The sequence below is a fragment of the Chamaea fasciata genome, unplaced genomic scaffold (genome assembly GCF_029207755.1).
Source record: "Chamaea fasciata isolate MVZ Bird 193981 ecotype frontalis unplaced genomic scaffold, bChaFas1.0.hap1 SCAF_6, whole genome shotgun sequence".
Lineage (NCBI taxonomy): Eukaryota > Metazoa > Chordata > Aves > Passeriformes > Sylviidae > Chamaea > Chamaea fasciata.
Window position 1 is genome coordinate 46,629,987 of NW_027094091.1, and position 17,689 is coordinate 46,647,675.

The 17,689-nt window shown below is 39.4% G+C and overlaps 1 protein-coding gene across 1 annotated transcript in view; it reads left to right on the forward strand.

Moving 5' to 3' along the window:
- Positions 1–17,689, forward strand: part of COL25A1 (collagen type XXV alpha 1 chain) — a 298,968-nt gene that overhangs the window by 193,318 nt on the left and 87,961 nt on the right. The window contains exons 6-8 of the mRNA XM_066186248.1: positions 4,788–4,814; positions 4,980–5,006; positions 16,236–16,295. Of these exons, the coding sequence (XP_066042345.1) occupies positions 4,788–4,814; positions 4,980–5,006; positions 16,236–16,295 (114 nt within the window). The remainder of the gene's footprint in view (positions 1–4,787; positions 4,815–4,979; positions 5,007–16,235; positions 16,296–17,689) is intronic.

The following is a 17,689-nucleotide window of genomic DNA, read 5'->3' on the forward strand; positions in this document are numbered from 1 at the left end:
CTCTGTGTAACCTCCTGTGATTCAGCATATCTGATCCTAATATTTTGCAGCAATTATAGGATAGACTGGGGACTGTTGTTAGAGTCAGATTCTTTCAATTTATTGAAGTCGTGAGTCAAGTTTCAAAGAAAGAAAGTTCAGGTTTTGTATCTGATTATTCTGTTGTTACATGCTAAGCCACCTTTTACCCTTAAGGTAATCAGCAGTATTAAATTAGCTTAGGCAATGTATGGCATGCTGTTAGTTAGAAAACATGACTAAATTAAACTGGCAAATTGATTCCCATTTTGGGTTTGTCTGGGTGACCTTGGAATAGCTGGTTCTCTTTTCTGTTGGTTTCTGCAAGGCTGCTGTTGCCTTAGGCTGCCAGCCACACTGTGGGTGCTGCAGCTGCTGGTAGGGATGACTGCAGCACTCTGTGCCCCTCGATCCCAAATGAAAATGAAGGCTGAACCTTGCATTCAGCCCTCCAGCTGCTGGCTTGCCCTAGCCTTTGGTTGTTGTGGTGGGCACGTAGGAAAGCAGTGACTGTGTCTGAAAGGTTGTCATCACATGTGCCTTCTGTGGTAGCTCTTTCTGATGGGAGATGTCAAGTTTCATGTGTCTTGTTCCTTAGGAGCTTTGAGGGTGGACGATCCCAATGGGATCTGGGACTGTCACAGTCCAACTGATTCTATTGGTTGGTTGGTTATCACCAGTGCTGGGGGCTGGCTGGTCCTTTTTAGAGGCATCATATGGGCTGTCTAACAGTCAGGAAAAAATCTGCATTCCTCTGCACTGACTGTGGAGCTTTTTACAGAACCTTCAACATTGCTGTTTCTCTGTACTCTGTACTGAAAATCCCTTACTATTTTCAGTTCTACTATCCCATCAATGCTTGGAGCCCTTTGGGTGAGTGTGCAGCAGAACTTCCTGTAAAGGCAGATCTGTAGCAATAGGTATGTGGAGAGAATATATCTGCAAGAGAATTTTGCTAATTATGAATGTTTATAAAACAAATATAAGTCAACTACTGGCTTTTTAAGAGGTCTCTGGATGTAACTTTTGCAGAAAAATATAGGTTGCAATGGCCTTTTCGAATACAAAATCACATCTTTCAGGGAATGAATTATAAAATTTCAGCTGTGTGAGAAAAATCATGCTGATTGCACTCAGTTAGTTCTAAGGGAATGATGGCTGATGAAGACTGCCAGGATCAGTCTCCTGTTCTCTGGTATTGCATTCTCTTGCCTTTCTATTCCTGTACACATATTTATAGTAATGTAAAATTTCATGGGAGTATAGAAATGGGATTTTGATAGGGGAAAAGAAAAGCGGGGGGGGGGGGGTCACCTCTCCATAATCCTGAATATGGCTGGTTTTTGTATTTGACCCTGATTTCAGCTTTGTTCTTGGCTGGCAGGTGCCTGGAGGCCTTTCAGTCTGCTTTAGGAGACCTTGTTTTAAAAACAGTAGTATTTTTCGCCTAATTACGAATGCAGATTTTGCATGTGTTTGAGATTTACGGGGACTTGCTTATGTGAAACAGGCTATAAACTCTCCTTGGAAATGTATAGAAGTCTGGAGTAGATAATTACACTTTGAGAAAAGAGCCTCTGTTTCCAGTGAAAACACTGTAAAGTTATTTCAGAAATGCTCTGACCTCAGACGTTTCATATAACTTACACAAAATGCTTTCACATTTGTTCGGCAGCTCGTGGCTTGATCTCTGCCATCTCATAAATGAAAGCACAGAAGTCTCCCTGGGAAAAAAGCAGCAAGTCTATGCTGTGGCCTACAAAACTAGAGTTATTTTACTCACTCTGTGCTTTGTGTCTGTACCCTTAAACAGAAGAAACCTTGCCCTCCTTTAAACAAATCTGTCTCCTAATCACACCCCACCCCCACAAACCCAACTTTCCCTCAGATTTTTCTTGCTCCCTGCTTCCACTCAGTGTACACACACTAATAAACTCTGCAGTAAAAACCTTGGGAGAATTTCTCAGCACAAATGGAAAGAAGATGTCAAAGGCTGAGGATAGGAATTTTCTGTTTAAAGTTGCAAAAAAACCAATAGAGGACAATTGAAACAGTGGGGGAAAATCCAGAGATGGGTGAACAAGCCATGAAAGTATTCCATTAATTTTTATTTTGATGAAACCCCACTGGTTCTCTTCACTTGCATCTAAAAGAGCCATTTTTATTTACAGTTGTTTGTTTTTCAAGACTCTTGTGGAAGGCAAATGCATTGCAAATACAAGTGAAGAGACCTGTGAGAATGTTCATACAAGAAGTGCTTTTGTGGGCTCTTGAAAAGCTGTTTTTAACTCCTGGTACAACAAAATTGTCAGATGTTTATGAAGACTTTTATGAGAAATAAAATGCTGGCAGGATGACTCGACAGAGATGATGGTGTGTGTCACTCAGGGAGAGAAAACACTAAGCAATAAAGAACAGTAAAAAACGAAATCTGATCATGATGTGCACAGGTCGTTTTCAGAAAATCCTGAACAGAAAAAAGAAGAAAAAAAAGATATGATTCAGTCTTATTAAAAAAGCATGTTTGAGTATAGATTGTACTTTCAGAGAACTCTTAGCAGAGGAAAATATGCAGGGTAGGGGAAGGGCCCACTTGTGCACTGGAGATGGCTGAACAAATTGCCAGCAGTCATACCAGGGAGAGAGATCTGCAGATCTGGTGGCTGAACCCCTCATGGGAGTTCTAACTTGTTTCTGTTCCAGTGGGCGAGCTTAGTTCAGGCAGCTGATGTGATCTCTCCTGTTGTAATTTCTACCAATAGGCCGAGCTGTGGTAAGCATGCTTCAGAAAGGTTATGAGCCAAAACTCATCAGAAGCAGGGCTGCTCTTGGGCATAAGAAAGGCACTGAGCATCTAAATGAAGGCACCAACAGCTCCCACAAGACAACATCTGTTTACAGTCTCAGTCATGTCATGTTATCTATAATTTCATGCCTCAGGCCTGAGAAATAGGATTCTGACTGGAGCAGATAGGGGTCATGCTATTTGCACTTTGCAGCCAGCAAGATATTCAGAGCTTGATAATTCAAGGAGGTGGAACACGTGACACGAAGCCCTTTGCTTGTGCTTTGCATTCACCGTGGAGAAGGCAGCAACAGCCTGCAGTGTCTGATTTTAGTTCTTTCCATCTTGCAGTTACTGTGTTACTGATGGTATGAGTTTACAAATTCACAAGCTCAGTGGCATATATGTGTAAGTTTGAAAGCAGACGTGCTCTACTGTAATGTCACATCACAGTGTACATATGTGGAGACTGTAGCTAAAAGTAGACAGTGCTGCACTTAGTTTTCAGTATGTATGTGAACGCATGAACTGGGAAAGGACAGTAGGGGTTAAAGTATAAAAAAAAAATAATATATACATATATATATGTATATATATGGTGAGACCTTAAAGATGCAGCCAGGTTGTATCTATTCTTTAAATTATCTTGTTTAATTTTTTTTAAAGAGGCTAAGTGCTTGCAGGGCAACGCAAAGTGGGCAGGGGTCATACTTAATTGAGGAGATGGTTTCCACTTAGCTGACAATGAGCACTTTCCTTCCTGAAGGAGATGTGAGGACATCAGGAGGCAGGCTTGTTTCTGTGTCCTCTGCAGCAGACAGAAGAGATGGCAGGCCATGGAAGCAGAAGCATATGCTTTAATTCCTTGAAAGATTTAGGAGCAGATGCTCTTCTCTGGCATGCATCAGAAGCCCTTAAAACTAAGCAGAAAATTGGTTACAACAGGGATTCTCAAAGACTTGCATGTGCTTGATCATGTCTTTAATACACAGCAGACTGACCTCCATTCCATTGCATTTATGTGAACCACATGAGTTTTTACCAGTGTTGTTAGTGACAATCTTTTCTTGTTCTGGATACAGCCTCACAAACACACGCACGCTGCCACACACTCTCTTTGTGTTATCACAGAGAACCATGCTGACTTGAATGGCTCCTTCTCTGTTTACAGCTGCTTTCATATGTATTCCAGTTCCTTCTTTGTAATGAAACACCTGCGTGTCTTTCAGAAAGCTGGAGGTAGAGTCTGCACTGTGTAAGCAGACAGTTTTTGCAGACTGATAGCATTTTAATTTGCAAGATACTAACCTGAAAAGCTAGTGTTTTAGAAACCTGCTTCTAGCTTTCTGGAAAGTGCTCAGTAAGAATTGAATAGGAGAGGACCTCCTATTTGTGATTCTGTCACCTTACTGTTTGTTGGGTGGTAAGTAAAAAAAGTAATACCCCTGCTAAATCATATTACACAAAGATCTCATTTTGCCTTAACAGTCTACTTGAGACTAAACATCAGTACTGCCAAAGAAAGGAATGAAAACCCTACTTTTAGAATTTTGAAAGCATTTTTCTTTGGCAATCTAAGACAAGGAGGGTGCCAAAATACATGACGGATTTATGTGTATTTGAATTTATTCAGTGCACTTGCAAAGAGCTTTTACAGTCAAAGAAAACTTTTATTATCTGATAGGAGATAAGCTATGGTCCCTAAGTGAAATCTGTAGATATTTTGCCATTTCAGGCATAGTTTTTCTTGCCTAAGGAGGTTGATTCAACACACAGGGTTAGCGAACTATTCAAGAAATAGTGTGCAGTTCCTGTTATTAGTACAGTGAGGAAGCCATCTCTGGAGTAGCACTGGCATTTGGATTTAAAAATTATAAGGAAATACATTGTTGGGAAGAGATTGCAGATGGCACAGACCTGTTTCTTGCTGTGTCCCAGGACTTCATCAATATCAGTAATTAATCTTTGCCTTTGTTTCTTTCAGGGCCCTCCTGGTCCAAAAGGCGAGAAGGTGAGTTGGTGTTTGGGTGATTCTTACAAGGTGACTGGAAAGCCTTCCCAGCATGAACTCAGGAGACTGTTTGTATTGATGCAGTGAAATGTTAGATTGTGTAAGAGAGCTGGGTAGCACACAGATGCTGTGTTAAACCTATCATCTCATCTTTCCACTTTGCAGGGAGATCAAGGTGATCAGGGCCCTCGGGTAAGCATCTTAAAAAAAAATGTTACACTTCCCCTTCGCTGAGTAGGCAATTAGTCTTTAGTGCAAAACTAAATTAAAATACACTGTCTGAGCTAATTATGCTTATTAGCTGCATTTACCCTGCATGTTGAAGTGTCTGCAGGACAGTAATACTGAACGTGAGGAGGAGGTGTCTGGGAAGATTTGAGTGATTCCATAGTGTACAGTTTCTATTTGGGTGGAAGCAGGTTCCACAGTGATTTTGCTCTGCTGTATAAAGCTGGCTTTCTTAACCAAACCATTCCTTTTCCCCAGCAATGTGTTCATGCCATGCATGGGCTTCCACAATGCAGAGGGCCAGTGGGTTTCTAATAAATGTACTTCTGGATTTCATGTAAAATGTAGCTAATATTTAGTGAATTATAAACAAATAAAATGTATGCATGTATTAGCTTTTTTCCTGACATATGTGTATTTAATATTTTTAATAACAACAATATTATCACCTTGTAGTTACAATTCAGACAGTTAGAACATGGTTTAATTCAGGAAATGAGAAGGTTCTTTTAATTTTCAAATATCATGTTTATTTTAACAGAGAAATAGAGGAATACAGGAGTGTAAGTTTGAATGGATTGGCTGTGCGAGTTCACTCTTTACATCTGTGCTTCATTAGAAAATGCTTGGTTACATTGTTCAGATGATACAGTAACTCTCTTCAGTTACATGTTTATAATTTTACCCATAACAGTATGTTCCATGGATTATTTTCTTCTGTTAACTATGTTAAATATTTTGAATTTGCAGGTTTATTTCATTCTACTGTTTTGTTTCATATAATTTCATTTAATTGGATTTTACTTTTTTTTCAGCCAGTAAGATTATCTAAAGTCACAACATGCTTTTACAGCTGATTTTGATGTTCGGTTAACTACCAGGGTGTAATGTTATGCTTGGTGCTAGGGCTGCACATCATAAAGACAGTGGCCAGAGAGTGAACAGCTTTAAATATTATTTCAATTGAAACTCAGTAAGAGTTAGAAAACTACTTAAATAAATAAAAGAAAATAGAGTATAACAATGAGAACAATGTGCTTTTTTTTTAGGTAACTAATACATGAAAAAAAGGTTCTGAATAATGTAAAAATTTCCTTTTAGTCTCAAAGTTAAAAGTGTCTCTCAGAGGCCATACTGGGCTGTATATTTTGTCTGGGTCTCTGCTACGGAGCTTCATGGGGAATGTGAGGAGAGAGGTGCAGGGGAGGAGAGCAATGCAGTGCCTGTGGCTTAGAAGAGGATGCTCCATTTGGGAGAGGATGCTCCATTCTGGTGGTGTAAGACAGGCTTGAGTGTAAGTGCTTGCACTGAGTGGCCTTACATGCAGAAGAATGTGTGTTCTTCCATTCACATTCACAGCTGTGGCTTTAGATTCAAAAGAACAGGAGAGCAAATTTGATGGAACTATCAGAGAGGGATGCAATAACAAATATGGAAGAGCACTGTCATTAATAGCATTACATAGCTGAGGATAAGAATCTGGAATTGTGACTGTCAGAGAAGTTTCCAGGGAAAAACCCAGAGGTCTGAATGCTGGAGAACAAATGAAGTTGTATTGGCACAAGGGAATGATGATGCAGACATTTGGCAAAATACTGAAGAGATGTAAGAGCTGTTAAGTGGTTAAGCATTAATGGCTTTCAGTCCCTGGTCTGGAAGTGTTGGCAATACCCAGTAAGAAGATGCAGGCTTGGTCAGTGTTACTGCAAGGAGACCTCTGCTGTGCAGAGATTGTTGTGTCCTACTTTCCCAAGACATCCGTATTGCCAAGACTTCTGTATACAGGAAGGCACTAGAGTCCTTACTAAGCCATACAAATTGTGGTTATGACTACTTGTGGGTTTGGTAAATCAAGTGCAGATGAAAAGCAGAAAATATCCAACATGAGGAATTCATACGTAAGGACATCACAAAGTTGTATCTGCTGCAGCAGCTGGCACTTGAGACTGAATTCTGTATCTGATTACAGAAAAGGAATTCAGTAAGGTCAGCAGTGGAGAGGAAGAGGTGGTGACTAGCATCATGTGGACAAGTTGAAACTTTACCAACTCTTTAGTCAATGCAAGTTGTAGTAACATCTCCTTATTAACTGTATGGGTTAAACTTGGGACATTTTCCCAGAGTTGTTGGTTTTCCCTTAATCTATTTTGAACATGTTCTTCAGCCTTTTCTCATTTTTTCCCCTCCATATTTCACAAGTAGTAAGTGCTATGAAACCTCTGACCATTTTATATTTCATGGTACAGCAGTTATCTCTTCTGATAACTGTCTTCAGGGTGACTCTGCTCAACCTGCTGTGCCAGGGGATTTACAATATAATTATTAGAATTTTTATGTGTAAGCCACTCATGCACCAAATGGAACTAAACCCATTTAGTCCTGGTTGGTTACCTTTGCACGTAGTTTTCCATCACTGCATGTGTAAAATAAATGAGTTTGGAGGTAATGGCATGCAATATTATTTTTGAGAAATATTGTACCTTGAAAGTAACTGGGGCATGACATTAACACTTGGATCTGACAAGTTTGCAGACAGATTGGATATAATATCTAAGAGCAGTGAACATTTTAATGCTAATTTATCTTTTTCAGGTCAGGAACCTGAAGTTTCTTTGGGTTTATATTTTTACATACTGGCTTGAAACAAGCGTTTCACTTAGCAAAACCTGTTAGTGTTCCAAGCTATGACTGAAATTTCAAAATGACCCTTTTTCTTTAGAAAAGCTACTTTCTTTCCTCCAGGTAGTTTTGTAAAAGAAATTAAAATAAAATTTAAAGACTGTCCAAGTTGAGACCTTAAACTTCCAGAAATCTGCTGAAAATAAAATAGAAAGGTATTGCTTTCTGTCCCACCCAAGTTTTTTCACCTTGAGATTTTTGAGAGATCCTTCTTTCTGAAATGATTTCAAAACTGTAGAAATAGTATTCACTTATCTCAAAATGTTCATAGTTACTGGATGTGTAGAATATATGCAGAACTGTTTTGAAGTTCAGGTTTTCTTGAAAATACCTTCAATAAAGTCATACATTAAGAACTCAGCCCTGCAAATACCACCCAGAGGTCAGGCACTTATGTTTTTAGAATAATGTGCCTGGATTTTTTTGTGGTTGTGGTTTGTTGGGGGTTTTGTTTTGTTTTTAAGAATCTGAGGAGTTTTCTTAAGTAATATAATTTCTTATTCAGAAGAAATCTATGCATCAGACTTACTCATTGTGCAGAGGTGGCTTAAGGGTTCTAGTTCATTTAGTTGATCTACCAGTGTTCATACTGTGTAGAAAATATGAGCCAAAACACATTCTAGTAGTGTGAGTGATACAGAAGTTCATACCTGGAGTGTGAGTTTGAGCAGCAAGTTGATACAGCTTTTAATTACATAAGACCACCAATAAGCTAGTGATGATGAGTCCTGATCTTATTTGAAAAAAATTCTTTTTTTAATCTCTCTATATTTTTGTATCAGATCTTTAATTACTCCAAAGTTCTGGTTGACTAAACATTTAGGTCAAATGCAGAACTAGCTTTCCTTGGTATCAGTGTAAGAAATAGTAATGTTAGTATATCTTTTGGATGCTCTTCTTTTAGCAGAGGGCATGGCTTCATGAAATGCCCATGGAGCTTTGCTTTACTGTACTGAGCCATGACAAAATTAAAAATGATGGAGTGTAGCCTGTAGACTGTTTGAATAAATAGTGATATCAGGCTGCTCAGTTCCAGTTGTTCAGCTCTAGTCCAATTTAAAAAAAGCCTTCGAAAATTTCAAAATGGTAAGATTTCAAAGGATATATTGTCCAAGTAGAGACTGCATCTTCATGATGGAAATAGATCTTCAGAGGTGAATGTTTGGGAACAGAAAAGCTAGTACGGAATGTCTTATTGGATGTGGAGGGGAACTTTGTAAACAAGGATGAGGAAAAGGCTGAGGCACTTAATGCTTACTTTGCCTCAGTCTTCAACAAAAAGACTGGTTGTCCCAAGGACAACCGGCCCCCTGATCTGGTAGACAGGGACGGAGAGCTGGATAGACTCTCTGCAATCCAGGAGGAAATAGTTAGACCTTCTGTGCCACTGAGAAACTCCCAAATTTCTGGGGCCAGATGGGGTTCACATGAAGGTACTGAGGGAGCTCGTGGAAGAGCTCACCAGGCCACTCTCCATCATTTATCACCAGTCCTGGCTAACTGTGGGGGTCCCAGATGACTGGAGGCTGACCATGTGACACCCAGCTACAAGAATGGTTAGAGGAGGATTAAGAGAACTACAGGACTGCTAGCCTGACCTCAGTGCCAGGAAAAGTTATGGAACCGATCACCTTGAGTGTAATCATGCAGCATGTACTGGACAGCCAGCGGGGTTGGGCTCAGCCAGCATGGATTCAGGGAAAGCAGGTCCTCCCTGGCCAACCTGGTCTCCTTTCATGACCAGGTGACCTGCCTAGTGGATGAGGGTGGTGTTCAGTTGAAAGTTGGACTTGATGATCTTGGAGGTATTTTCCAGCTTTAGTGACTCTATGATTCTTAGTCTTTTCTCATCCTTCTGTAAATGACATAATAAATATCTTCTGTCCTTTAGTTCAGATACATGAGAGATTTCTTACTTATCAGGGCTAGAAATCATTAGCTAGAAGCTGGTTTTAAATTGGTTTTGGTCTTGGTGAAATGAGATACCACCCAGAAGCCACACATAAGTATTTTTATAAAATTATTTTCTACTTTTGACATGTTTAAGTATATTTTCCAGTTGGCTGGGGTGGCACAGAACTGATAGTATCTCTAAAATATCTTAAGCAGCAAAGATGAAGTTCTAGAAAAAACAGGAACTCAGAAGTTTATTTTTGTTAACCTTTATTGACTTGAAGATTAAAAACATTTCTTGAGTCCTGTTAAAACAGTTAGGTTCTGATAGAGATATAATGTTCTTTTCTAGTTAACCCTTTCCCCTGTTTTAAATATATTTGCTACTTATTTCCTGCCTGATAGAGAGAAATCATTGCTTTGCAAATTATACTCTTCTGTGCTGACAGACTTTTTCAAAATTACCTAATATCAACAAAAGTAGTCCTGGAAGCAGTCTATTTACTGAAATAACTGCATAAAAATATGTGTGTATATATAGACAAAAGCTCTCTTAAAATTGAGGTATTGCTTCACTTGTGCTGTTATAGACACAGCTTTTATAAACTGTGCCATATTAAACGGAAATTAAAGGTGTGCAAGCAGTAAATTTTGACCTGATTATTTTAAAATAAAAGTTTTTAAAAGCCTTGTTTTAATATATGTACATTATTATTAGTTCATATATTTCTAGGAGATCTATAATAAGTATTTGAGCCTTTTCTGCTCCTAGTGACAGTGCATGGAAAACCTATATTCATGTCCTTAGAATCAGTACCTCAATCATAAATCAGAAAATACTAGTTACTGAATAATAATTAAACCATGACCATTAACTTTTCACCCCCTTTTAAAGTCATCCTATTTTGTACTATATGGGGGATTTTGGATTTTTTGTTGTTGTTGTTGTTTGGGTTTTTTAAAGAAAAGTACAGGTTTGCTTCACAAAATAAATAATAGTATATAAACTAATTTGATTTCTTGCCTTCCCCAAAAGCAAAAGTCAGTTTTTTTGGGGTGAGGTCAGGTTGACATTGCGAACTGTAATGAATATAAGTAAATCAGTTACATTACAGGAAGATTTGTTCCCAAATGTTTCATGCTGATAATTTTTATCCTCACTCCACAAATTGTCAAAGCAAAAATGTATAGTATTAGAGTGAAAGTATTATGTTAATTAAATACAATTTTGCATCATTTAAATTCTGTTTAATGCTGTGAATTTCTTCTGCTGTTGATGATTCTCATTTATATCTAAAAGCATATTTTCTCATTTATTGTATGTTACTTCAAACAAATAGCAGACACAGAGTGCTGCTTTTATTTCATACTTTACCAGTATGATTACACTCAAGGTTGTTTCTTCTGTTGTTAATTGACCTGTGTAAATCAAATTATAGATCAAGTTATAAGCTATATCTAGCTACTGTTTCAAACTGCACTTTTTGTGTGCCACAATAAGAATATTAAAAAAGCATTAGTGATTCCAACTGTTAACATAACTTTCACTGAAGCAGAATCATTGAGAAAACTGCTGGACATCCGGTTTAATGCCAATTCGTCTGTGAGCAGTTAATTTAGCTTCTAAGACTTTGTTTCCTTATCTTCTAGAAGGCAACTGGGGTATTTACCTACTCCATTCCTGGGATTAATTAACTGCACTTGACTGGCGTTGGGCTGCTGTGGCTCCCCTGTTTTCCATTAAGGCAAAACTAGGGTAACAAATTGGAGCAAGGTAACTTGGTGCTCTGTAACTAGGAGAGGTTAGGAAAGAACTCAGATGGTGTTGGCTGCCAACTTTGTCTGAAGCATTGGGACACTCAGACTTGAGAGGCAGAGTTCACAAGAGTGTCCTTTTGGCTGCGAATGACTCTCGAGGGCCAAGCTATGCCTTTGATGTTCAGCTCCTGAGGTTCCCTTGGGGAATGCAGAACAGCTGTGACTCCAGAGAAAGTGCCACATACCTGCTCCTGAGACGAGGATGTTGTCATTCCTGTGTTAAGAGCTCGGCAGTGCGTCTTCACTCTCCACCAGTTGGTTTGCATCTTGCCCCTTTTTAGTAATGCCAGAGGAATGGTGAGGAAGGAAGTCTCTGTACATCCTGTTCCTTTTTCTACAGCCCTGTCCTATGGCTGAAAATACATCATGTAGTTGTTGTATGTCAGACTACAGCTGTCACGCAGAAGTACTGCAGCACTGAACTTCTGAATTAGACAAATTTGATTGAAAACAACTCTTAAAAAATTAATCCAGTCCTAATTAACATCAGAGAAGAAGATTGAACCACTGACCCACATCACATAACTGAAGCAGGTAAAAAATTTGAAGATAAACATAAGCCAAGAGAGAAGATTTTTATTTTCAGAACCAACTTGGTTATGGACCAGCTCATCTTGCAGTTAACTGGATGCCTACCTTCACTTTCAATGAGAGTAGCAGGTTTGCCTTCAGGAAGGATATTTTATTGAGGTCAAATGTATGGTCACTCATCAGAACACATAATTGAGTTGTGTAGAAAAGACATTTGCCTCGCTGAAAATTCATCTAATAACGGCACAGAAGTAGAGAAGTGTTGGCTTTTTCCAGTTTTATTCCATTTGAATGGAGTGTCAGGTAGATTTCACAGAGGTCATTATAAGAAATAATGCTTTTACAGTGATCTGTTTATGCTAGATCTTAAACACTGCATTTTTACTATTTTTTTTTAAGTCTGAATCATTATACAATGTATTAAAATCAGAACTCTTTGCTGAATGTTTACCTAAGTGAAAAGAAATTTCTGGATTCTTGTCTTGTTGTGGTGTGCTGTTTTTGTTAGCAGATTTGCTGCTGGAGAAAACAGCAGTTATGATAAAAGGGATTATATAAGAGAGCTCCTGCTGAGAGTCTGTGGCACTGTACAGGGTGATACCAAACACTGTATTCCCCAGGGCAGGTACAATAATTAGCCATAGGACTGGCGCTCAGTCTGAGGGATTAATTAGAACTGGAGGTGGTGTTGGAGAGAGGCAGAGCAGCCATAAAGAGTGTCAGGATCACTCTGGCCTGAAGCCTATGTGATTTGATGTGAAATAGCAGCAGCTGGCTGTAACCTTAGGAAGTGCAAGAGAACAGCAGGTGGTAATTCCTGTCTCATTTACTATGTCTTCACAGGAACATGCAAGCTTGTGCAGCTTGGGTTTATTGGCAGGTCAGAAGGAAAATCCTAGAGAGGACTGTGACATTTACTATACTGAGCAAATGCAGTAGTCAAACTGGAGTGTGTGCAGTACAGTGTAAAACCAGTAACACTGTTGCTTAACGTTATCAGACTTGCCTCTGACAAGGTTATGATAACCTTATAATATTGACCTCGTGTGGACCAATGGACAAAGCTGAGAATACTGTGAAAAATCTAGGACAGCTAGTGGGAATTACATCCTTCAAGGCTGTGATGAATGTAACAGGGGTGCTATTTCATCCAAGTAAAGAAATGAGACGGGGGAATGATACCATGTTCAGGCATCCCTCGGTTTTCTCAGTAGCCATTTTATGGGGCAGGTTGGCTTTACCTACACTTCCAGGTGGGTAATGTCACATGGCTGTTGGCCTCCATCAGGCATCATGTTTTGCTTGGCATTTGGGCAAAAATGGCAGTGAGGCATGCAGCAACTGTGCTAATTTAGCAATTGTAACCATCTAGCATTTCAGGGTGAGCTTGAGTAGCTGTCAGCAGAGGAATTTAGTAGACCAGTGGTCGCTGTGGATGACTGTAGTGTTTTGTATTCTGTTAGGGCCTCCCAGGGTGTAGAACAAGAACCCTTCCTATGTGCAGTTCAAGAATCAAACCAAATAAAGAGAAAATTGAGTAACTTTGAATCCGTCATTCAGAACAGCTTTCGATAGGGAAAAATTAAAACAGATCCAGGGGATATTTGTGGCTATATTTATAGCAGAGTGACAGGAAAGGAAGAGAACTCATTTTTTGGGAAGGATAGCTCTTTTTATGCCTTTTTAGAAGCTCGTTGTGTGCCAACATTATTTTTCATGGATGCCAGAGGGTGCAATGCCTTCTAAAGCCTCCCACACATGCAAAGACTATGGACCTATTGTAGTCTCTTTGCTGGGTTCCATTTAGTGTTCCCATGTTTCTGGCTCTGTCCAATGATATGTGTTATTCATGGGGAGATGATCCAGGTCCAAACTGGCATTGCATGTATCTGACTGTTAGGTCTAAGATTATGACCACTTTGGGCAAAGGAAGGAAAGCTTTTTCCTACTTGGGAACAAGCTGGAAGAAGTAACTAAGCTGGAGATGGAAGATTGGGGTTGACCCTTTTCTCATGTGTTCTTTATGTAGGCAGAAAACTGAAGTACTGATAGCTAATCTTGAACTTGCCTGTGTGGTGTTGGGAAAATTTGGGGATGCTGGGGCTGGACTGTGAAGTGCTGAATGTAAATGGTTCTGTGTACAGCTACACTAATCTTTCCAAAGTCTTTCATTTCTTCTCAAGGAAAAAGAAGATCCCACTGTATTTTCTGAATAAGCGCCTTTCTTAATTAATTCTCAGTTCTCCTTCATGTTGAAGATAAAAAAAAAAATAGTATGAGTTTAAAACATCAAATTGCAAATATGCAACTTTAGAGGTAACTGAAAATTACTGTGCTGTAATTTTAAAGGCTGATGAGTAAAAATGAAGTTGTTTAAAAATTTTCTGTTTATCCATTTTCCCCATTAATGTCATTTATTGCTTGCTACTCAGATTTTATTACTTCTTATGTATGTTTCTTGTTTGTGCTCATTTCTATTACATGGGTGTTGTAGTTCTGTCTAGAGGAGAAATGGATCATGTGCATAGCAGGGCTAATGAGTCACAGATGTAAAGATTCTGACACATTACTATCTAATAACTTCTTTAATTTATATTCCATAAGAAGATAAATACAAACTTGATACATCTGTTTCCTAAATGATGTATCATTCCAGTCTTATCAGTGTCTCAGGAGTGAGTCCCTTTATATGTTGTGAGTTTTAGCCTTTTTTGGTTTTGTTTTCTGTTTATTTGTTTCTGAAGAGGAGATTTCAGGTCACTGAGCAATGCAGCTAGCCACACTGCAGTTCATCCCCATGAAGTGGGAAGGCTGCCTTTAGCAACTGGCTTTATGGGATCAACTTACAAGGTCTCAGCTTCATCTCATGGATGTATAGCAGGAATAAAGATGCTAAATGCAAGATGGTAGTGAACTACGTGTATGCATCAAAAAGTTACTCTGCCTCTTTTGTAAAGACTGGTGCAGTCTTTTTCATCCACAGGCTTTCTGGTGTGATGAACAGAGAAAGTATTCACCACATTAAAAGACTCTGCTACAGCTGAGAGACCTGGCAGGCTGCCCTGGCCTGTTGGTGCTCCCCACCAGGCCATCTGGGCTGCAAAGAGCTCATGTGCTACAGCAACATGGGCTGCATCAGCAGAGCCTTCACCCAGGACTCCTCAGAAGGGCCCTTGCCTGGCAGCAAGAGCCAGGCACAGCCTTCCCTTTAGCAGGTGCTAAGCTGGCATGGTGCAGCTGTTTGCTCCAGGAGCAACCCCCAGAGGGGCTGTGCTACCGACTCTGCCTCATAAAGGTGTCTGTGGGCATACAGGAGGCTTAGAGCTCCCTGGCTGTATTTTATTAATTGTTCCTCAGCCTAATGTCTCTGCCATTGAACAAGCCTGTGCTTCTGACAGTATGCTGTGCTAAAGGCTAGGAGAAAACTTAGGGATTTCCTCCTCTTTAGGAATTCACTGCTTAACTGCATAAGGTTTTGGCTTTATCAGAGGGTTTAATTCAGACCCTACGAGGCAGCTCAAGAAAGGTGTTGAGCTGAGAACAAAATTTACCCCTTTATATTGTGACAGCAGGCCACAATCACCACACTCTTCCCTTTTTGGGCCAGTACAGTACAATTTCTGCACATCTTGGTAGAGTAGACTATGAGAAAGCATATGTGGCATACAGCAATTGAGGGGTAAAAATGGATGTGAAAATACTGCTATGTATGTCTTGAAAACTTTAACCATGGCCATTATGGACTACCCAAGATCTAGCAGTAGATTTATGTTCAGTGTTTATAGTTGTGTATGTGCTACCAGTTTATGTGCTGAATGTCATATGTTAAACAGAATGTGAGGAGCTGGACATTAATTATGCAAAGTACTTCAGAGAATACCGTCATTGCTGTCAGCTTTTGCAGCAATCCAGAGTGAAGACCTTCTACATAGATCTCTTGAAGTGCTGTAGTACATTTCAGTTAAAAATGGTTCAATAATCTGTTGGCTGATAGCCTTAACAATTTTCAAATGATCATAACAATTTATTGTAATTTTATGGAAAGACACCTTTGTGGGATTGCTCCTTCTAAAATCTCTTGATATCCTCGTTGTGAAGTATACCAACTTGCATCTGCAGTGCAGTGCAGCCCTGACTCTGTTTCCCATATGACAGAGAGGCCGTTTCCTGTCTGTCAGCAGTGTGGGGTGTAACAGATGTGGTGTTTGTTCTGTTTGTCTCTGCCATGTTTGTGTCGTGCTGTTCTCGTACCATGTTATGCTGTGTCCCTAGGGTCTGCCAGGCTTCCCCACAGTTGCTGCTCTGCACAGTAATCAGATCCTCACCGTCAAGGTTTGTGGCTGACATGTACCTGTTCAGTCAGGTCTCTCTGTATCAGCATAAAAGTGCACATGAAAAACTGTTTTTAACATGGAATACTGGTGTATTCTTATGGTGGACCTAAGCCAACCATCACTGGCTTTGCATTGATCTAAGTGCTCCTGATGCAGAGCGTGGAATCAAATCAATAACTGTGTACCCCTGGAAATGCCTACATTCCCCATGGTCTTGGTCAGTATTTTATTTTCAGATGAGTTTTTTCTGTTGTGCTTCCCTGAGGCACACATGAGTGTGGAAAATGTCAGTGAACTCTATACTGGTTACATGTAAAGTCAGATATTTGTGTTAGATATCAGAGGTTTCATCTGTACATCCAGTTTTTCAAAGTGGATTTGCAAATTAAGCAGGAAGCAATCTGGTCAAGCTGTAACTTCAGACCTTATAAAAATACCATCATTCTTCATGGCACACTATGCTGGTTAGAAAATCTGACTGAAAGTTGAACTGGTGCTTTGTCTCTAGAAACTTTGCTGAAAGAACAACATATATAAATACTGATTTTTAGAGCCTGGGTAATGAAAAAACTAATACACATGCAGAATTCTCATGCAAAATCTGGGGAGAAAACAGTTACACATTTAGGTCATTGTATATGATTTAAATCATAGCAGTATATCCTGTACAATACAGGTAATCTTTTTCCAAAAGAAAATGCACAGTTTCTTTCAGGCAGAAGCACTGGTTTATATTATATTAGCTATTACAAATCTAATGAATATGTCTTTATTTCTTTCTCGGGCCTTCTGATGTCTATTCTTCAATTCTCTCATCTCTGATCTTCAACTTTTGACCTCACCTGCCTGATCAGATGGTGTTTCCTAAAATCAATCATGGGTTTCTCTCTGCTGATCAGCAGCTCATTAAACGCCGCCTCATTAAGGTAGTGCTTCATCTCACTGGAGTCTGGTTCTTCTTTGCATTCAGTTTACTCTTTGCTGTACCTTTTTGTCAGATGCCTTCCTGTGGCAGGTTGTTCACTTGAAAATGCCTTGAAATGAAGCAACTGTTAATGGCATTAACAGTTAAAAGACTGCGGGTGGCTTTGCTAAGTGATCCACGTTTGAGATGCCAGCAGCTGTTTCCAGTGGTTTGCAGTGATGTGCTGGAAATAACTAAAGCACCATTTTGGGGTGTCTTTTCTTTTGTAGAGGGGAAGGTAATGTGTTTTGACCGCTCTCTTGAAAATTGACTTTTATAAATTAATAGGTAAAAATGAAGAGAGTTAGCTAATTGTCACTATAAAACAGCCTCCCAAAACAGATGGAAAATTATGTACAGCTTCATGAAGAAGCAGTTATTTTCCATGCTCAATTTTGAAATATATCCGTGTATCATTCGTGGGCTTG